The sequence below is a fragment of the Ornithorhynchus anatinus genome, chromosome 16, assembly GCF_004115215.2.
Source record: "Ornithorhynchus anatinus isolate Pmale09 chromosome 16, mOrnAna1.pri.v4, whole genome shotgun sequence".
NCBI lineage: Eukaryota > Metazoa > Chordata > Mammalia > Monotremata > Ornithorhynchidae > Ornithorhynchus > Ornithorhynchus anatinus.
Window position 1 is genome coordinate 37,163,808 of NC_041743.1, and position 22,446 is coordinate 37,186,253.

A 22,446-nucleotide genomic window follows, 5' to 3' on the forward strand; every position below is an offset into this window, starting at 1 on the left:
GCGGCGTCGGGGCCAATGAGCGCGGGGCGGGGGCGGGGCGTCGGGGGCGGGGCCGGGGGAGGGGGGAGCCGTCCTGTCAGGGCGCGGGCGGCGGCGGCGGCGGCGGGGACGATGTCGCTGCAGTACGGGGCCGAGGAGGCGCCGCTGGCCGGCAGCTATGGCGCCGCCGACTCCTTCCCCAAGGACTTCGGCTACGGCGTGGAGGAGGAGGAGGAGGAAGAGGCGGCGGCGGCGGCGACGGGCGGCGGCGCGGGGGCCGGGGCGGGGGCCGGCGGCGGCGGGGGCGGCGGCGGCGGCGGCGGCGGCGGCGGCGGGGGCTGCGGCCCGGGGGGCGCCGACAGCTCCAAGCCGCGGATCCTCCTCATGGGGCTGCGGCGCAGCGGAAAATCCTCCATCCAGAAGGTGAGGAGCCCCCGCCCCGCCCCCCCTCCGGGGAAACTTTTTGCTCACCGGGATAGATTTTGCTCACCCTCTGGATTTGCTTAATGAGGGGGTCCGTCCCCTGTCTTCTATTTATGCCCATTAAGTTGTCCGTCCCACCCCCCCCCGTTAGACTGTAACCCCCTCGATGGGCCGGGATGGTCCCTATCTGTTGCCCAATTGTCCATTCCCAGCGCTTAGTCCAGTGCTCTGCACATAGGAAGCGCTCAATAAATAATATTGACTATAAGCCCATTGTTGGGCAGAGATGGTCTCTCTCTGTTGCCCAATTGTCCATTCCCAGCGCTTAGTCCGGTGCTCTGCACATAGGAAGCGCTCAATAAATAATATTGACTATAAGCCCATTGTTGGGCAGAGATGGTCTCTCTCTGTTGCCCAATTGTCCATTCCCAGCGCTTAGTCCAGTGCTCTGCACATAGGAAGCGCTCAATAAATACTATTGAATGACTGTAAGCCCGTCACTGGTCAGGGGTGGTCTCTCTCTGTTGCCCAATTGTCCATTCCGAGCGCTTAGTCCAGTGCTCTGCACATAGGAAGCGCTCAATAAGTAATATTGAATGACTGTAAGCCCGTCGATGGGCAGGGATGGTCCCTCTCTGTTGCCCAATTGTCCATTCCCAGCGCTTAGTCCAGTGCTCTGTACATAGGAAGCGCTCAATAAGTAATATTGAATGTAAGCCCATTGTTGGGCAGAGATGGTCTCTCTCTCTCTGTTGCCCAATTGTCCATTTCAAGCGCTTAGTCCAGTGTTCTGCACATAGAAAGCGCTCAGTAAATAATATTGAATGAATGGAAGCCAGTCGATGGGCAGAGATGGTCTCCATCTGTTGCCCAATTGTCCATTCCGAGCGTTTAGTTCAGTGCTCTGCACATAGGAAGCGCTCAGTAAATACGACTGAATGTCTGTAAGCCTGTCGTTGGGCAGGGATGGTCTCCATCTGTTGCCCGATTGTCCATTCCGAGCGCTTAGTCCAGTGCGCTGCACATAGGAAGCGCTCAATAAATAATATTGAATGAACGTAAGTCAATCGATGGGCAGGGATGGTCTCTCTCTGTGGCCCGAAACCCTCGAAATACCACCCCCCCATCCCGACCCCCGCTTCATTCATTCCGGCATATTGACGGAGCACTTACTATGTGCAGAGCACTGGACTGAGCTCCTGGAAGGGACAGTTGGGCCCCAGAGACCAGCCCTGCCCAACGACGGACACACAGTCCAAACGGGGGAGACAGACAAAGCGAAAGTGGCCTGGCGTCCACATCGTCAAGATAAATAGAATTCTAGATAATAATAATGATGTTGGTATTTGTTAAGCGCTTAATATATGCAAAGCACTGTTCTAAGCGCTGGGGGGGGAAGGAATACAAGGTGACCAGGTTGTCCCACGTGGGGCTCACAGTTTTCATCCCCATTTTACAGACGAGGGAACTGAGGCACAGAGAATAATAATAATTATAATGATGGCATTTGTTAAGCGCTTACTGTGTGCAAAGCACTGTTCTAAGCTCTGGTGGGGGGATACAAGGTGATCAGGTTGTCCCACGTGGGGCTCACAGTCTTCATACAGACGAGGGAACTGAAGCACCGAGAAGTGAAGTGACTTGCCCAGAGTCACCCAGCTGACAGGTGGCGGAGCCGGGATTAGAACCCACGACCTCTGACCCCCGCGCCCGGGCTCTTGCCATTCATTCAGTAGTATTTTTTGAGCGCTTACTATGTGCAGAGCACTGTATTAAGCGCCTGGAATGTACAAATCGGTAACAAAGTCCCTGCCCTTTGACGGGCTTACAGTCTAATCAACCAAGCCACGCTGCTTCTCTGATGGGATATACATCAATAACAAAATAAATAGAGTAATAAATATATGCACAAGTGCTGTGGGGAGGGGAAGGGGGAGAGGGGAGGAGGAGCAGAGGGAAAAGGAAGGCTCAGGCAGGGTTCCCCCACCCATCCAATAATAACAATAATACCTACTGAGCACTTACTAGGTGCCAAGCGCTGTTCTAAGCACTGGGGGACATACGCGGTCATCAGGTTACCCCACGTGGGGCTCCCAGTCTTCATCCCCATTTTACAGATGAGGTCCCTGAGGCCCAGAGAAGTGACTTGCCCCAAGTCACCAAGCCGACAAGTGGCGGGGTCGAATTAGAACCCAAGACCTCAGACTCCCAAGCCCGGCCTCTTTCCACCGAGCCCCGCTGCTTCTCTAATGCCAGGGTCTGGCACTTCAGACCCTGGGAACGCGTCTGCTAATTCTCTTCTCTCCTCCCTAGCGCCTAGTACAGGGCCCGGGCCGTAGCGCTCAGTAAATACCATTGGTTGATCGAGACAGGCTGGCACCACCGCTTTCAGAGAACTAATTACACCGCTTCTGCCCATGGGCTGTACATTCATTCATTAAATCCTATTTATTGTTATAATTCATTCAACCATATTTCTTGAGCGCTTTCTGTGTGCAGAGCACTGTTATGGTATTTGTTAAGGGCTATGTGCCAAGCATTATTCTAAGCGCTGGGATGGATACAAGGTAATCAGGTTATCCCAGGTGGGGCTCACAGTGTCAACTCCCATTTTACAGATGAGGTCACTGAGGCACAGAGAAGTTAAGCGGCTTGCCCAGGATCACACAGCAGGCAGGTGGCGGAGCCGGGATTGGAACCCACGTCCTCTGACTCCTAAGCCCGTACTCTTTCCACAAAGAGTATGTTGTATTTATCTGGCACTTAATGATGGCAAAACACTGTACTGAGCGTTTGGGAGAGTACATTATCAAAGACACATTCCCTGCCCACAAGGAGCTTCTTGGTTTTTCCGTCTCCATCCTGCACCATCTTTAATACTCTACCTTGCAAGAGCTGCCTAGAAGTGAACCTCAGTGTGAACATGTTTCATGTCTTTTGATGGATATATAAATTTCACGGTTATGGGGTTGGATGGGAGCAAAGGTCCAGAGCCTTTGACCCTTGCAATTCCTAAAACTAGGGGAAAATTAAGCTCCAGGAGGCAACCTCAACATGTGTGCTCAAGTCGACTTGGTACTTAGCATTAATAACACCATTTGGGAATTGGCAAAAAATAATGGATGCGTTATAATGACCAGGAGTTCCTGAGTCATTCTTTCCATGGAGCCTTCTCCCTGACCTATGCAAAGAACTTGAAAGAAAGATTATCCTCACCACACTACTGAGAAGAAGAAAAGGGAAGCGCTGCCCATTTTACACATGGGAAAATCGAGGTGAGGGCAGGGGATGTGGTTTCTGCCAGGTTACACCGAGACTCAGGGGTGGAACTTGGGGGAGATTCCACGCCACCTGATTTCTAGTCTGCTGTTCTTAACAGTTTTTGGGGGGGAAAAAGGACCGGGTTGCTTTTTCAGGTTCTAAGTCATTTCAGTAGGGTGTGTAGGTGCCAACTCCATAGGGGCAAGGGATTCTGGTGTTCCCCACGTGTTTCCAGCTGTTGGAGTGATGCCACTTTTCATTTCTACAGGGTTTTGGACTGGATTCTGAGTCTCCCTCTGGGTCATCAGAACACAGCCACTGTTTTTCTCCAACTCCCAATTTTTGTCAGACACCTGGCAGCAGAGTTGCCCCTTGTCAACTGTGTGACTGTGGGCAAGCCACTTCACTTCTCTGTGCCTCAGTTCCCTCATCTGTAAAATGGGGATGAAGGCTGTGAGCCTCATGTGGGACAACCTGGTTAGCCTGTATCTACCCCAGGGCTTAGAACAGTGCTCTGCACGAAGTAAGCGCTTAACAAATGCCAACATTATTATTAAAGGACCTCAAATTAAGTTCTCCAAGGACTGGCTCCGATCCGCTTACCTTGTCACCCTCTCCCCCGACCTCTGAATGAGGGATTAGAAGCCGTAAAAGTCTTTGCTATGTATTTTCATTCTGTCTGGTAATTTTGCCAGCCCTCCCTGGTGCTTTTTCTAAAGGGGCTTTCTAAACCAAGCTTTAACCCCCCCCCCCCTTTGTGTGGTTGAGTAAATGGTAAACTATCATACTATACTTTCAGCATTCAGCTGCAAATGGTATTAATTCGGGCTGATTTCTGTGTTGTGGCACCCTCCACCTTCTCACCCCAGCTCACCAAGTTCTCTTTTCCAGAAGGAAGCAATTTAAAGGAAGTCAATATGAAATTAATCCTTTTATTCTAGTAATGGCTTATCGTTGCTGGCCGATGGTAATTCTTAAAGTCGAAGTATTAAGAATCCACTTGAATGTGGTTGTTACTGTTTTTCTTTTCTCTGAGCTACTTTACTAAAATAAAAGGAAAGGAAAATCACCCCTGATATTTAAGAGAAATCCCTCAAAAAAAAGGAAGAAAAGCTGAGTGGGTTCAAGACTTACGATTGCGCTGCCATAAATCAAAATGATGCCAGTGGGTAGTATTTTAAGGGATTGTAAATGCCCATTAACTCAGAGGTCTGTTTAGTGTGTGTTAGTTTTCAGTTCTATCCAGGTGATGGGCAGGTTTTAAACTTCTAATTCACACTTTTTCCCCCCTTTATCTACTAGGTGGTGTTTCACAAAATGTCACCCAACGAGACCCTGTTCTTGGAGAGCACCAACAAAATTTACAAAGATGACATTTCAAATAGTTCTTTTGTGAACTTCCAAATTTGGGACTTTCCAGGGCAAATGGACTTTTTTGACCCAACATTTGATTATGAGATGATCTTCAGAGGCACAGGAGCATTGATATATGTCATCGATGCACAGGTACAGATGAACATTTAGGAATTTGTGGGTTTAAAAAATTTTTTAACTTCAGTCTGGTTTTAAAAGAAACTGAAACAAAAAGAGGGAAAAAACCCAAAACCTCTTTAAAGCCTCAACTTCATGTGGTTTGTCCATGGCTATGCATAGCAACAGTATCGGGAGAGGTGTCTGAGGAAGTGGCATAAAATTGATATGCCAGTGTGTTGCTACTGAATGGGAGGAGGCCTGACTTCAGATTGGGATGGTAGAGGACAGCGGTAAGTTTCCAACGGCTTCAAGCATCCTTCCACACTGTCATGTTGTCGCTAGATCCCTGGTCTGTTGAATGCCCAACACTCGTCTTTCCCGGTACGTCCGCTGCTATTTGTAGAACGGGACTGGAAATGAGTGGTCCGAACCCCATTCTGAAAATGGGGCTGGAAGGGTGAGACAGTATATACTGGAATAGGGGTAAGCTTGCATATCATTTTGAATCTTCTCAGTCAGTAACTGATATTGCAATCACGAGGTAACAAGTACAGTAATGTAATATCCCTTGGAAGTCACCCTGTTAACAACACTGGGTATCTTTAGTGGAAAGGACATAGGAGCAGAATCAGCTGATATTAGAATAGCTCTATTGGTATCTTTGGGGGGTTAAAAAAAAAAGTTTCACACTAATGGTTAAGTCATTTGGATTGTTTTGGGTTCCAAGAAAAGGTATTTTTAAAATCCTTTTTCTTTGAGCCTTTATAATGAAAGCCACACTTAATTTTCGTAGACTGTCTCAAGAAAAATGGGAAGTGTTAACTCCGCTTTTACTGGGAACTGTATGTTTGTGTGTGAGTGAGTGTGGTTTTTCTTCAAAAAGAATTTGTAGAACCGGTTGAAGTTATGGAAGTTTTCAGATCTTTTTGATGTGATTGCAGATGTTGGATATGGGAGGGTTTGAGTGGTGCTCAGCTCAGTAGAGTTTTCCAAAACTGTGTTCTGGCTTACAGGATGACTACATGGAGGCTTTAACCCGACTTCACATTACTGTCTCTAAAGCCTACAAAGTTAACCCGGAAATGAATTTTGAAGTTTTCATTCACAAAGTTGATGGTTTGTCGGATGATCACAAAATAGAAACTCAAAGGGATATTCATCAGCGAGCCAACGATGACCTTGCAGATGCTGGGCTAGAAAAACTTCATCTTAGGTAACTACATATACTCGTGATTGAAGGCCCCTGAATTCCAGTGGTGGTAGAAATGGTTTTCTTTTGCAGGAACTATTTTTGGCACTGGGAAGTCAGTGGCACTTGCTGAGATTGGGTGTCTGGTTTCTAGAGCCAGGATTCTACTGCCCCTGCACAATTCATAGCTGGGGGAAGGACTCTCCAGGGCCTTCTTACTAGGGCACCCCAAGGTAATCCTTCTAGTTTGCTGCCATCATCCTGTGATTCTTAGATTTGGTTTGGCACTCCCGAAGATGTGGGAAGCAGCTGATGTGGCCTAACAGGACCCAAGTATGTAGTTTATTCAGGATCGCTCTTTGGCCGTAAACAGGTAATCAGTATTTGTTTTATTCAGCAGCATCAGCAATGATAGTAGTTGAACAACAAAATCTTATACAAGATCCTCAAATAACCACCTATTTCTGATACGGAACTTGTTTCTAACTTAAATTTAGGCGATACTGCTCCCCTGAGCCCCCAGCTGTATTTTCCTTAGCAGCTGTTCTGTGGGGACATCAGCCGTAGATTCTTCTCTGGCAGTTCACCCTGTGACCCACGGGCTGCTTGCTGAAAACTAGCTACCCACGCCTGTTCCCTGCAGATGCCTAGCAGCAATCGTGCTTCTCACACTTCTTCAAGATGCCCAGTGCTGACTCCTCTTCAGGGTTCCAGAGCTTCCTGCCATTTTCCTAGCCTCTTCATCCTTGCCCACACCCTTCCCCGTAATTGGTTGCGCGTGGGGAAGCAGCGGGGCATATTGGATAGAGCCACGGGCCTGGGAGTCAGAAGGCCATGGCTTCTAATTCCGGCCCCGCCACTCGCCTGCTGTGTGGTCTTAGGCGAGTCACTTCACTTCTCTCTACCTCAGTTACCTCGCTTAATCCCTTAATGGGGAATTAAGACTCTGAGCCCCGTGTGGGACAGGAGCTGTGCCTAACCCGACAGAAATCCATCCCAGCGCTCAATATCATGCCTGGAACGTAGTAAGTCCTTAACAGATACCACAATTATATTATTTTCCCCCTTGATGTTATCAGGTGAGTGATTGACAGTCTTAGGCAAAAGTACTTTCCGTCTGGGAAAGGTCCGGAGGGGCGAGTTAATCTGTTCAGGAAACTTCTGGATCTCTCCCCCTTTTCAGTGTGTCGAACTAGCCAGCTGGACAATCACAAGGCGTCCAATACTAAAGACGTTAGTGCTTGATGAGAAATTCTCTCCTTCCTTGGGCTACAGGGACGGCTCTAGGGATCAAGCTATTTACCCTGCAGATATTGAAGACGTTTCCTTCCTGGTCTGACAAAACGCTTTTGGGAGCAGCCGAAGGGTACCTTCAGTTCGAGTTTCTACTAGATTGTAGTCAGGGATTGCGTCTAACCTTGAACATTATCCAGCGAGTTCATGTCTAAAAAATATTTTGACTTGAATTATCCTGATGCAGTCAGACTGAAGCGTATTTTAGAACTCAAGTTTTTTGGTAATCTGCAAGTGGGTCTAACCTTTCACCACAGTATCGGTCATTTAAATCATGATGCCTTTCCAGGCGTCGTTTAATAGATTAGTTGGGACAGATGGAAAGAGGCATCTGCAAATCTGGGTTTTGATGCTTTGATTCTTGATATTTCTATTCTAGGAGGTTTTGTATTTTTATGGAGCTGAAGTACAGTATGTGCTTTTTGTCGATTGTGTTAAAAGTGGGTTTATTCTGCAAATGAGCGCTTAAACTGGAAATCTCTAATTAGTAAACATGGGATGTTCTTTAAAGTGTTAATCTGGCAAATGATTCGTTTAGTAATATCCAGAAGTCTTCAAGAAATATTTTCCACACATTCCAACTGTAATTTTTGATTGGGAGAAATCTGTATCTGAGCCTCTATTTTTGCCTTACCCGATATTTTTCAGCTTTGAAAAATACGCCCTTGCCAAAAAGCCTCAGAAAGGTGTGAAAAACATTGTTTACATAAAAAAGCCCAGATTGTAATTCTAACCCTGTAGCTTGGTTCTCTGCCCAAGCCGAGTCATCCTCTTGCATTTATCATTTACCTGGGTTCTAATTTCGGCTCTGCCACTTCTCTGCTTTGTGATCTTGGGCAAGTCACTTCGCCTCTCTATGCCTCAGTTATCTCATTTGTAAAATGGGAATTTTACAGACTGTGAGCCCCATGTGGGACAAGGGATTGTGTCTGATCTGATCTGCTTGTCTCCCAGCACAGTGTTTAGTACAGTGCCTGGCACATAACACCTAACAAATACCATAAAAACCCCTCACAAAACCATGAATCAATATCACCTTTACCTTCTCCAGAAGGAGCCTGCGGCATATTTTCATCTTTTCACTGATCAGTCAGATGTTTGGGGTCAGAGAAACCCTTAGAGTCCAATGCCATGGATTTAGATGTTAGATCCAATAGAGTGTTTTGGACTTAGGGGTGTCAGTATCTCTCTGAACCTCAGGTGCATATTAATAGAAGGGGCAACAGAATTATTAATCAGTGGTATTGATTGCTTACTATGTGCAAAGCACTGTACTAACTAGCTGTTAGTATTGAGCGAGTACAATACAACGGAGTTGGCAGACTCGTTCCTTGCCCGTCACAGGCTTACAATCTAGAGGGGGAGACCGATGTTAATATAAATAATTGATCATACGTAATTTAAAGATATTTACATAAAATAGAGCCTAAGAGCAGAAGGATATTTCACTTGGTTGCAGTCTTGAAATATGTTGAAACTTCTCATATTTTTACAGAACTGATTTAGAATCCCGTGAGGTTGTGGTTTTGGGTTTTTGTTTTTTTATTTTTTAACTTTGTAATATAGAGTTTTGTTAAGTGCTTATTATATACCAGGCATGCACTAAGCTCTGGGGGTAGATACAAACTTATCAGGTTGAACACAGTCCCTATTCCCGTATGGGGTTTACTGTCTTACTCCCCATTTTATAGATGAGGAAATTGAAGCCCAGAAAAATGAAGTGATTTGCCCAAAGTCCCACAGCAGGCAAGTGGCTGAGCTGGGATTAGAACCCAGGTCTTTCTGACTCCCAGGCCCGTGCTCTAGCCACCAGGCCCTGCTGCTTCTCGATCAGATTAATAAAACTATGTGGTCTTTTCCAGCTTTTACCTGACTAGTATCTATGACCATTCAATATTTGAAGCCTTTAGTAAAGTGGTGCAGAAACTCATTCCTCAACTGCCGACCTTGGAAAACCTATTAAATATCTTTATATCGGTAAGTGAGCTTTCAAACTCATTGTCACTGTTCTTGGCACATCTTGGTGATGTGATGTGTTAGAAGAATGATCCCAGCTCTGCTATTTTCTCAGTTCTTGGTTCTAACCCTCCACCCCATCTTGAAGTAATGTTGACTTTTCTTTACATGCAGTTGATGAAATAATGGAACAGTAACAAGGGTACTTCTTAAGTGCTTACTATGTGTCAAGGTCTGTGTTAAGCGCTAGGGTAGATAAAAGATCATCATGTTGGACATAATCCCTGCTCCTCGCAGGGCTCGCAGTCTAAGCAGGAAGCCCTAAGCAGGAAGGAGAGCGTGGTTCTTTAAAATATCCTGTCTATCTCCTATTTAGAGCATGCTGTGAAAATAGTATTCAGGAGAGACGAAAATAACTTGAAAAAATTGGGTCTTAGGGCTTATTTATGGTCTCTGTTGGATTATGGACTTAAAATGTCCCGTGTCACGACAAACTGAGTACCCCATTTCAGACTCCATTTTGGTGATTGGGCCCCGATTTAAAGGATGTGCCCATCAAGTTTACAGCTTCAAGCGTGTATCATCTACTGATCTCTCTGGAAGAATTTTTATACCTAGTATCCCAAAATGGCAGAAACACTGTATTTGAGGCCTTGATTATTGTGGTTAATGCTCTTTGATGTAGAAGTGAAATTATAGATCTTTCATGCTCAGGCAGTAGCCACACCTGCTTATGTGACTTAGATCAAAGTGGTTTAAGTCATAGTCACTGAAAACTTGGCAAAGCTTTAGCTGGAACTGACTGGTAAAAATGCTAAGACTAGAGTTTTAGGGGGATATTGCTTCTTTTGCTGTGACATTTATGAAAATAATGGTCCCATATTAATGTGCCAGAGGCAGGAAGGATAAAATGGGCATAACTGCTAATAAAGGATAGCTCCAAAGTATTGCCAGCTTAAATACTTCAGATATTGACAATTTAAGGTATTGGCTTAGGTTGACATGAAATCCCCAAATATAACTGTAAATCAAATGTGATTGATCCTGAATGGATGCAGTTAAATCAATAGAGGGTTTTTGTTTTTTTTAAAGAACAGAACACTTAACCGATCCTTTTTTTTTTTTTTTTTTTAAGAATTCAGGTATTGAAAAAGCTTTTCTCTTCGATGTTGTCAGTAAAATCTACATTGCCACAGACAGTTCCCCTGTGGATATGCAGTCGTATGAACTGTGCTGTGACATGATTGATGTAGTAATTGATGTGTCTTGTATATACGGGTAAGTTTTATATACATTCCTTTCATGTTGTCTTCCTTTAGGAGAAAGATTAAATGGCTCAGTTGAGAACCACAGCTTTAAATGACTAAAGTAACTTTCAGCCCACGTGAGCATCTTTGTGTTGGGATTACACAATAACTTTTCGGTTACACAATATCTTCATGAAACAGATCTTACTACGACCCACTCTTAGTCTTCACTTCAGTTCTTGTTTCTTTTCGTATTTAAAGCAGTGCTTTTCAGCCAGTGGTTCTTCTACCATCTGGTGGCACCTTATGGTATGTCTGGTGGCGGAGGCCGAGCCTTCACAGGGAAGGGGTGGGAGAGTCCAATTACAGGGGAGAGAAGGGTCCGCGAAAGGAATCTAGCCCCCTCGTGGTCCCTACCCTGTCTAAAAGGCTTCAAAGAAAATCGTCCTGTCTCAGTAAAGGAGTATCCGAGGTTGAGGAGGACTGATTTAAAGGGCCGTGGGACCCTTCAGGTGTGCTGAGGGTTTTTGAAACTCAAACTTGCCTGCGCAAAACTATTGGAGCAGGTATGACTGGAGCCCATTTTGTGGGGAGAGCTCATGTCTGGGAGGGGCTGCCGTTTGCACCTATGGGGATGTCCCAGAGCTGCCGGAAGCTGCAGCCCACAGAGCAATCGGGGCCACTCTGCTTTCGGAATTTATGAACCACTTCTTAAGCGTTAAGCACTGGGCTAGGTTAAAGATGATCAGTCACACTCCCACATGGGGCTCACAGTCTTCTCCCCGTTTTGCAGGTGAGGGAACTGAGGTGCAGAGAGATGAAGTGACTTGCCCAAGGCCACACAGCAGTGCTGTGCGATGTCTCCCGACTCTCAGGCCTATGATTGTCCCACTAGGTCCCGCTATCCCCACTGGAACACAGAACTGCCCTTCCTGCCAGGTTAATAATAATAATAATAATGTTGGTATTTGTTAAGCACTTACTATGTGCAGAGCACTGTTCTAAGCACTGGGGTAGATACAGGGTAATCAGGTTGTCCCATGTGAGGCTCACAGTTAATCCCCATTTTACAGATGAGGTAACTGAGGCCCAGAGAAGTTAAGTGACTTTCCCACAGTCACACAGCTGACAAGTGGCAGAGCTGGGATTCGAACTCATGACCTCTGACTCCCAAGCCCAGGCTCTTTCCACTCAGCCACGCTGAAATAGTGAAATGAGAGCGGTGGAGGATTTTGTGGAAGATCATTGGGTTCCCCAGGCTTGACTGTGGGACCCAGGGTTACCCCAGGCTGCCCTTTATTTTGGGCCAGCTTCAAGAGTCCCGTTTGGACCTTCAGCTGTCTGAAGGAGCATCTGCCTAACTTAGGCCAGGTCCTAGTTTGGGGGAAGCAGTTGGAGAGCTAAAGGACCATCTAAGCTCTTTCTCAGGGTTAGTAGGGTTCCCTTTTAAGGCCAGGTCAAGGCTCTGTCATGGTCTGGGTTACCCGGGGGGCTGCCTAGTGGAAAGAGCATGGGCCTGAGACTCAGGGGACCTGGGTTCTAATCCCTGCTTCTCCACTTGTCTGCTGGGTGACCTCGGCCATGTCGCTTTAACTTCTCTGTCTGTTACTTCATCTGTCAAGTGGGGATTCAGTCCTACTCCCTCCTACTTGGAGGACTGTGAGCCTCATGGTGGGCAGGAACTGACCTGAATATCCTGAATATAACCCAGTACTTAGCATTTAGTAAGCGCTAAACAGGTATTATGATTAGTAATTATTATTGGCCCTGTGTATGTCAGCAATGCACCGTTGGTTTGATTTTTCCCTGCATAAGGGAGAATAGATTCAGCGTGGGCCTCACTACTCCCAGTTCTTCCCCAGTGGATATTTTTATTCCGCATTTGGGGTAGAACACTCTTAAGGAATTTGGGAGTGTTCTTCCAACCCATCCTTCCAGCTGGTTAGAATACGATGGTTGCGGGAGAGGTGGTTGTGTGTACCTTCATGGCATTGGTCTCATTGCGCATATCTCAGCACAAGTTTTCATGAATGTAGGACTCTTGATTGTATCGCACTCTCCCAAGCGCTTAAGTACCAATCGGTTGTATTTATTGGGCACTTACTGTGTGCAGAGCATTATACTAAGCGCTGGGGAGAGTACAATTTAACAGCATAACAGAGTTGGTAAACACATTCTCTGCCCACAACGAGCATACAGTCTTGAGGAGATTGATACGATCAATATAGATACAGGTGATGCAAATACGATTGATTATTGGAGAACTGAGTGCACTAAACTCTGTTAATCAATAATAACACATTCTTTCTTTTTAAATAGGTTAAAAGAAGATGGTAGTGGAAGTGCTTATGATAAGGAGTCTATGGCAATTATCAAACTAAATAATACAACTGTCCTTTATTTAAAGGAAGTGACTAAATTTTTGGCATTGGTCTGCATTCTGAGGGAAGAAAGCTTTGAACGGAAAGGTAATGGCATTCTCTTATTTGGAAAAGCTAGAGCTGATATGGGCCTTTTTCATTTGGTTCTTTTTAAATACTCCCGTGCCACTCTTTTAGACTTATTTTGTTACCTTAGTCCAGATCGCATCTAAGGGCCTATCTGTCCTGCTGAAAATAATATAGTATAAGGTTAGTTATATGGCATATGGGGGCAGGGAAATGGAGGGCTTCAGTCTAAAATTCTGGCTAACCGAAGGTAAAGGCTACCAGGAACGACGACTCACGTAGGTCCGTCAGTGGACTGGTGAGAGCTGCGTAGTTAGCAATCTAGTCCCTGTTAGCCGGGGAAGAACTGCAAAGCCGCGAGGCCTAGTGGATAGAGCATGGGCCTGGGAGTCAGAAGCACCTGGGTTATCATTATCATTATTATTAATAATTGAATTGAGCTCTGACTTTGTGCAAAGCACTGTCCTAGTTGCTTGGGAGAGTACAATGTAACATCGGACACATTCATTCCCTTCCCACAATTTGCTCACAGTCTAGAGGGGAGATAGACATTAATATAAATACGTAGATAAATTACAGGTTAATTTCATTAAATTACAGCTTCTAATCTTGGCTCTTCCACTTCTCTGCTCTGTGACCTTGGGCAAGTCACTTTACTTCTCTGTGCTTCCGTTCCCTCATCTGGGAAATGGAGATGAAGACTGTGAGCCCTGTGTGGCACAGGAACTGTATCCAACCTAATTACCTTAGGTCTACCCCAAAGCTTGAACATTCATTCATTCATTCAGTAGTATTTATTGAGCGCTTACTATGTGCAGAGCACTGTACTAAGCGCTAGGAATGTACAAATCGGTAACAGAGACAGTCCCTGCCCTTTGATGGGCTTACAGTCTAATTGGGGAGACAGACAAAAACAATAGCAATAAATTTAGTAAATGCTTAACAAATAGCATTAAAAAAGAAAAAAAAGGGTGGTCATCTGTGGGGAGAGGGACAGGGAGAGGGCTCCAGCCTTGGAACAGGACCTTCAGTGACTGATACCTCAATGGTGCCCGCTATTCTCATGGGGAGCAGAACTCTAGAGTCTTTCCAGGGATGCGGCCCCTGGAAATATGGTTGCCAGTCCAGTCATTGAAGCCATTATTAATGGGAGGACTGGCCCCTGGCCAGAGCAGAGCACCTCTCCAGGAGGGACCGCCCCCCAAAAGACGCAGGATGCCCCAGATGAGGGCATACAGTTGGACGGTTCCGCCCTAGGAGATCTCTAAGGTATTTTGGTCACTCTAGATTTGGCCCCAGAGGAGGCCTCCACCCCAAGATTTCAGTGGCCAAGGCTGTTCATAGTAATAATAATAATAATAATGGTATTTATTAAGCATTTACTATTGTCAAGCACTGTTCTAAGCACTGGGGTAGATCTATGGGGCTCACAGTCTTAATCCCCATTTTACAGATGAGAAAATTGAGGCACAGAGAAGTGAAGTGACTTGTCCAAGGTCACTGTAATAGGGGGTATAGGAAATGCCAGTTTCTAAAGTCCTTCTGCCTGGCAAAATGCAGCTTGTCACACTGAAATGGAAACAAGTGATAAGGAAATGTCAGCACAACACTTTGGTGAAGTAAGGCTGACTGGGAAATTGTGCTTAATTGCTGAATCTTCCCATATTTTTCTGCTGGGTGTGGCATTTTCGATGTCTCCTAAATCTGAGTTGGCATGGTGAATGACACATTTTTAATTCCCTGTTTTTCCTCTGCTGTTGCAAAATCTGCATGCCAAAAGACAGTTCATTGATTCCAAATTGAACCTAAATACAGTGTGTTTTTTTCTATCTTTTTGTCTTGGAACATGAAGGGCAGTTCTCTCATTTTTGTTTATGTGATTATAAGGAACTACCCAGAATGACTCGGTCCATAGTGAGTGGGTGAGTGTCAGTCGCCCTTGTTAGAATTAAGTCACTGTGAGCTCCGCTGCCTTCCATACTGATTCAGTAATACTGAATTTGGTAGCTGAGGTAGTAACGAGATATGGTAACCTAAATGGTGCTCCTGCCATTTCTCTGGTATCCCAAAATGTAGGAGGAAAATTAGAACCACATAAGATGTGTTACAGTTTTGATTTTGGGTTTTCTTATTCTTTCCTTCTCTCCTTTGCCCTCAGCTTTGGTTAACTTAGAGGCAGTGGTAAAATGCTATAATGCTTCTTGAGTAGAAAATTGTGATTGGCTTCCAAATCACAATATTGGTGGGTATCATGCACATGGATGCACATTTTAGGAAGCCTCTATGCCTGCCCTTTGATGTAAGCTGCTACAGGGTAAATTTTATTTCGTGGAACAGTGATCGTCGAAGCATTCTTTCTGGGCTGAGGTGATATCCACAGTTTGAGGCGATTTGTACCATTTAAACTGGAAACTGGTAAACTAAGATTCACCATCACTCCCGACAGTTGACCTAGTTGATTCTTAAGCGTAGTTGTTTAAAAACTGCTTTTTTAAATCTTCTTAGCCATTTAGTTTTCTTTAATCCATCAGTGGTGTTTACTGAGCACTTTATATGGGCAGAGCACTGTACTAAGCACTGGGGAGAGTACAATACAGCAGAATTGTCAGTCAGTCATATTTATTGAGTGCTTACTGTGTGCAGAATACTGTACTAAGTGTCGGGGAGAGTACAATATAACAACGTAACAGGCACATTCCCTGCCCAAAGAGTTTACAGTCTAGAGAGAGGACTTTAAAAGATCATTTATATTTGGCATATCTTTGAAGGAAGGTCAGATTTTAGTTCTTTTTGTCCCATTTCCCCGCCCTTTGATTCATACAATGTGATTCTTCCCCGCCCCCCACTCCCCCCCCACTACAACTGTGTTTTCCGCCCTCACCAAGAAAAGTTAAGCCATTTTGCAGTTGGCGTGAGCAGCAGAATGACCCAACCTTTCTCCTTTGCAGGTTTAATAGACTACAATTTCCACTGTTTCCGCAAAGCTATACATGAAGTGTTCGAAGTGGGTGTGACCTCACACAGAACCTGTGGCCACCAAGCAAACACTCCCAATCTGAAAGCGGTGACTCACAACGGCACACCTAGAAACGCCGTCTAGACTGAACATTGACTGGGTAGATGCCTACCAGTTTTCTCTCTCTCTCAAAACCAGAATCAGAAACAGTTTGCCACCGGACAAGAATAAAACACGGGGTCTGCAGTTCGTGCCCTACCGACGCCTGTTCCGGGAGAAAGGAGAGGTAGATTTTCTAATTCGGAGGCGAAGCCCACAGCTGGTGTTGCACAACTAAAGCTTCTGTAATTAAAAAAAAAAAAAAAAAGCAAAAAAGAGAAAAAGGGCAAATATCCCTCTTCCCCCAAACCCCCACCCCCACAAAAAAACCCCTGCTTGAGGCCACTGAAATTAACATTGGAAGTATCCAGTCTTTTTGAAGTGTTTTTTTTTCCTTTTCTGAGTCCTACTTTAGTAGTTTGACTATATCAGTCTTGGAGACAAAACAGTCACCCTTGCTTTACATCAAGAGTTGTGGATGATTGCAGATTGAAAATGATGGGAAGTACTGAATTTATCATGTGCTCCACTTTAGGTTTTCAGATGATTAATCCCTAAAATATCCAGCCTTGCTTGAGTTCTAACACCGCCTCTCTGATTTTCGGTTTTTGACACCGCACATCTTACACCTTTTTAACACACACGCCCTCTGATTCAGAAAACTCCCAGTTTGACTGCAGCAGAAGACATTCCAAAGTTCTCCGTGGAAGAAATCCAACTCAATCCCACCCAAGTTTTGTCAGCTGGGATGCAGGGCTCAGCAATGGCTACTCTTATTCTCTCAGAGTTTTGGAACTATAGGTACAGCTGTATGACTGTAGAAAACATTCACGCTCGGAACGAAGACAGATGGCTGGGATTTTTACTCTGATGTGGATCAAGGTGAAAGTCACGGGGGGAATATTTCACTCAATAGCCTTGCCTTGTAGGAAAGGAACTTTCGTTATATCACTGAAACACGTGGTTCATTTTCTTATTCTGGCTGTATGAACAGGTGGAATGACCAGAAGAATTCTATCCCAAGGCAATAGGGGGTCTGGATCTTTCTAGAGCTCCTGCCGTTTTTCAGCCATGAGCTGGTCCCGGAGGTCTTGGTGGATCGTGAGCCACTTCGGATTTGCTAAAATCCATTTTCTAGAAGTGGAGAGTAAAGGGTGGTAGCCACAGCATGAGTTGGTTTACGTTCTTTGTCTCCAGTATTCTGACATTCAGGTGTCAAACATGGTACTTCTCTTTCTGAGTGTATTTGAATTTTTTGATAGCGGAGGCTTTTTCACTCGGTTGAAATTTATATTATCTACCCGCCTCTCCCCTCTTCAAGAAGCTCCATACTTGTATGTTCAAAAGCCACTGGACCACTTGAGTACATAAGTGCCACTGTTAAATTGAATCTGTATATTAAGTTCCATAAGCCTAACAGTGTGACTTGGAGTGCTTTCTGCAGATGATTCTGATTGTTGAGTATTTACATGGACCATGATGATATCCAAAAGAAAAAAAAATGCTTTTATATTTATAGATTCTTTCAATGAACTATATAAAAATGGGTATCAATAAATGTATTTACTCCAGGATCTGCTTTTCTGTTGGTATGGGAGGATGAGGTGAGTGGAACAAAACAGATCGTTAATCAACCTCCGGTCTCTTTCCTTCTGTGCCTGCCCTTTTTCATTTCTTCCCGCTTTTGATTTGGTTTCCTGAGGCTGCTGTCTCACCGCTGTCCTGAGGGTTCAGTCAAGCCCTGTTCTCCCTCCTACTTAGTCTGTGAGCCCCATGGTGGGTTGGGACTAATTTGGCCTGATGATCTTGTATCTACCCCAGGCCTTAGTACAATGCTTGGCACTTAACTAGTAACATTATTAGCGTTAATAGTATTAATCCAAGGCAGCACGGTCTGGTGTTCTAGAAACTTTCCTTGCTTGAGCTTCTTAGACCAGGTCCTCGGTGCCTTCGTTTAAGTTGAGGTTTGGTCCAAGAACACCTTTATCCCGCTCTCGTTGCTGTTCCGACAAGCTTCGACACCTTGGCTGGGTAGAGAATCGCTTGAGGTTCCCGATCTCACCGATGCTCCAGAGCTGAGCTCAGATGTTGCTCAAAATCTTTTAGGCCTTTAGGCTGGAAAATTCCATGGAACAAGCCAAGCCAAGTTTCAACTACCGTCCCCCTTGAAAAATCCGCTAACTCACTGGCCATGTGAGAGATCACCGGGAGATTGCCCAAAGATTCCCAAGGGCAAGTGCTTCTCTTCGTGGAAAAAGGCATCTAATTTGACACATGCTAGGATGGAGAGGGAAAATGAAGAGACATAAAATAAGGGAAGGAGATATTAATCCATCAGTGGTATTTATGGAGCACAATGTGCAGAGCACTGTACTAATTGCTTGGGATAGGAAAAACAGAATATAAGGAGGTAAAATGAGAAAGATAAAGCCAGAGTGTTTTAAACTGTTCCACAGCCTGATGTTTCTTGTGTAAAATGGAAATGGCTGGGTGTATCATGCTCTCTCGGGGAAAATGTGAGAAACAGCGAATGCAAATTGTTGTAAACCCTGGGCGACAAAATGTTATGGAAGTGCTAAGTGACTTTATTTTATTTAATCACAACTCCAGAGGGGCTTCCTGGCAAAATGGTGATGCTGCAGTATTGGGGGCTAATTTTAACTTGCGGTGTTAACAGCTAACAGCTCATTCATCATCTAAGTCTTAAGCTTTCGAAAATTGACAGCAGTGAACCTGAGAGATAAGAGAATTTTGCATTTTGAGGATGAGGCTATTGAGAGGCAGTGGGAGCAGGAGGGGAGAGGTCTAACTGTGGTATTTATATGCTTACAGTGTGTCAACTACTAAACGCCAGGGTAGATACGACATGTGATCATCCAGTGCCCGACTCACACGGGGCTTGTGGTCTAAGGGGGATAAAGAACAGGTATTTCATCCCCTTTTTACAGATGAGAAAACGGAAGCATAGAGAAATTAAGTGGCTTGGCCAAAATCACAGAAACGGCAAGTGGCGGAGCCCGGATTTGAACCGGTCCTGTCCTCTGAAGGCTAAGTGGATGGATTTGGAGTTTTTATTAAGGGCTTGAGAGTCAGTCAATTGTATTTATTGAGCGCTTACTGTGTGCACAGCTAAATGCTTGGGGGAGAGTACAATATAACAATAAATAGGCACATTCCCTGCCCCAAATGAACTTACAGTCTAGAGGGTTATGTCATTGAGTCAAAATCAGGGCAGATTGCCAAGCCAACTGGGCCAGTGGGTGAACACACATCCCATATGTAACATCACAAAAATGGGTCCGGTGACTACTATCGAGCTGAAGGGTTCTCATTATGTCTACTTGAGTTGTCCCTCTGTTCAAAGATGGAGTCGCTGCGAGCGAGATTGTATCCACGAGTAAGAGTGCCATTGAGAATCTCTTACACACTTGCAGTTAGTGCATTTTCTGGCCGCTTGCCATTCACAGTGTGCATGGCTCAGACACCAGTGCTTGAGAGGATGCAGGTGTGTCCCGCATCTGCTCTTTTTGCGGGAGTGGCGATAGTTTGTGCAGAACCATCTACGCTCTCTTGCCTGAGTCGTCCTGTACCCCAGGAGACACATGGCAAGATGGTTGGCAGTGAGAATAGGTGTGGCCAGTCGTTACAGAACAGAATGTCTCGGGAACCCTATCAGCAGACGCTGCTAAGCTCACCCCGCTTTAATCGGCTTTGGTTCATTTTGATGCTCGGCCTTGTTTAGTGAAGTTGGGGACCTGGGGGCGGATGTTTTCACGAAAGCAGAGAGGGACCCCAGGGGTTAAACAAAGGTTCTCGTTCTAATCGCCACCTGAACACCGAGAACTTGCAGCTATTGAAGACAGACACTTGATGGCCCTAACAGAAGCAGACACAATTAATCAATGGTACTAGAGCAATCACTCGTATTTATTGAGCGCTTACTGTGTCCAAAACACCCTATTAAGCACTTGGGACAGTACAATACATCAGAGGTGGTTGATGTGATCTCTGCCCACAAGGAACTATAGTGGGGAGGCTGAAATTAAAATTAGAAATAGGGAAAGTAGCGGAGTGTAACAAATCTCAACCAATGGCATTTATTGAACGCTAGCACACTAGGTGCTTGGGAATGTAGAATAGAACATTGTTGGCAGACACATTCCCTGCCCACAATAAGCTTCCAGTCTACTTCCAGTCTACATTTTTACCTGTGTATTATGGGGTTGGCAGAACTGCTTGAAGAGTGACCCTGAAGATCCCAGCGCTTAGAACAGTGCTTGGCACATTGTAAGCACTTAACAAATACCATTATTATTATTCAAATAAGCACGGATGAAACGTGGGCCAAAGCAACTCAACAAGGAGTCCCCTTTGGGCTATCCAACCTCTTCTTTATGGTGCCATTGCATTCAGTAGGTGTTCAATAGATAATTACTTCAAACCAGGAAAATCTACCCAACACCGTACAGATGAAAAGAAAGCAGTAGGCCGAGTAAGTGTTATCAGGCATACTGTTTGGGGATTTCCGCAAGCTTTTTTCCCCTCTATGAGTGTCATCGGCCACGGGTTTGGAAAAATCTATTCAAGGCCGTGCTACTTGGTAAGTGTGTGCACAACTGCCTCTAAAGCTTTACTCTCACAACAGTTATTTCTGGTTTAGTGTGACCTTGTTGGGGACGGTATGGTGAAATCCCATGGGGTTTGACTGTGGTATTTAATATTTATATCAGTGTCTCCAGCGGTGGGATTGAACGTACTTATGCATTTGCAGATGACCCCGAGCAGGATTTCTAATACCTTGGAAGATGGAATAGAATTCAATTTAAAGAAATGGCCTGTAAAGAACAGATTGAAATTCAGTAATGGATAAATTCAAGACAGCTTTTTGTTTTTCTCCCGTCAGCCTACTATACAGCTGCAAGGTGGGGAATAAGCGGCCAGAAATGGCCTGGGAGTCAGAAGCACCTAATCCTGGCCCTGCCACTTATTTGCTGTGTGACCCCGGGCAAGTCACTTTGCTTCTCTGTGCCTCGGTTGCCTCGTCTGTAAAATGGGGATTAAATCGTGAGCCCCATGCGGGACAGGGACTGTGTTCAACCTGATGAGCTTGTGTCTACCCCAGCGCTTAGTACAGTGAATGGCACAGAGCGCTTAACAAATATTATTATTAAAAAAGTAATAAGAATGAGGTACAAGGAGAAGGAGCTGGAGGAGCCACTGGAAGAGCCAGTGTGGCTTGGTCTAAAGAGGTTAGGGCTGAGAATGAGGAATCGGGGATTCTAGGTCCTTCTCTGCACACTTGTCTGCTGTTTGACCTTGGGTAAGTCACTTATCCTCTATGTGCTTGGTACATGTGCTTCACATCTGTAAAATACTTGTTCTCCCTCCCTATCAGACTGTGCCCCGAGTGGGACAGGGACTGCGTTTGCCTAATAAGATATTTCTCTAGACTGTAAACTCGTTGTGAGCGGGGAGCATGTCTGCTAATTCTGTTGTTTTGTACTCTCTCAAGTGCTTAGCAGAGTGCTCTGTGCTTTGTAAGTGCTCAAATACCATCGATTGATTTTCTTGGAAGACAAGCTCAGTAGTATTGGGCAGAATAAGGAGTCACTGACAGGAAACTGAGGTGGAATATTACTTACCTGACACTCACCAGGCCCCTTTTCTAGGCAGCTGATTGGTTTTAGTTTGCTCCTCCACCCTTGACAAGTTCAGAAAAATGGGGAAGGGAAAATGGATGGAAAAAGGAATCTTTGAGAGACAATTAGAGGACAGCGGGGATTATTTAGCTCATTATGGGTAGGGAGCGTTCTGCTAATTCTGCTGTACTCTCCCAACCGCTTAGTACAGTGCTCTGCATATGGCAAGCACTCAATAAATACCATTGATGGGCTATTTCGTCTGAGCTTCAGTCTCCTCCAGAAGGCCTTCCCTGATTTATTTCTAATCTTGCCTGTTTATAGCTTCCCCTTCAGCACTTGAGGTACAACTTCCCCTAACAATTTTGCAGGTATTTTCCAAACTTCTTCCCTTCAGCACAAGCTAATATGCACCTCCCTTTCTCCTCTACCTGTATTTATTTTGGCGTCCGTCTCCCCTACCAAATTGAAAGCTTCTTAAAGA

The 22,446-nt window shown here is 45.2% G+C and overlaps 1 protein-coding gene across 1 annotated transcript; it reads left to right on the forward strand.

Annotated features, from left to right (window-relative positions):
• Positions 1–88: 88 nt before the first annotated feature.
• RRAGC (Ras related GTP binding C) lies at positions 89–17,895 on the forward strand. The gene is made up of 7 exons (XM_029081081.2): positions 89–402; positions 4,966–5,169; positions 6,150–6,349; positions 9,481–9,595; positions 10,710–10,852; positions 13,141–13,289; positions 16,217–17,895. The coding sequence occupies exons 1-7, from the start codon at positions 112–114 to the stop codon at positions 16,366–16,368; spliced, it is 1,254 nt and encodes a 417-aa protein (XP_028936914.1). The 5' UTR covers positions 89–111; the 3' UTR covers positions 16,369–17,895.
• The last annotated feature ends 4,551 nt before the right edge of the window (positions 17,896–22,446 follow it).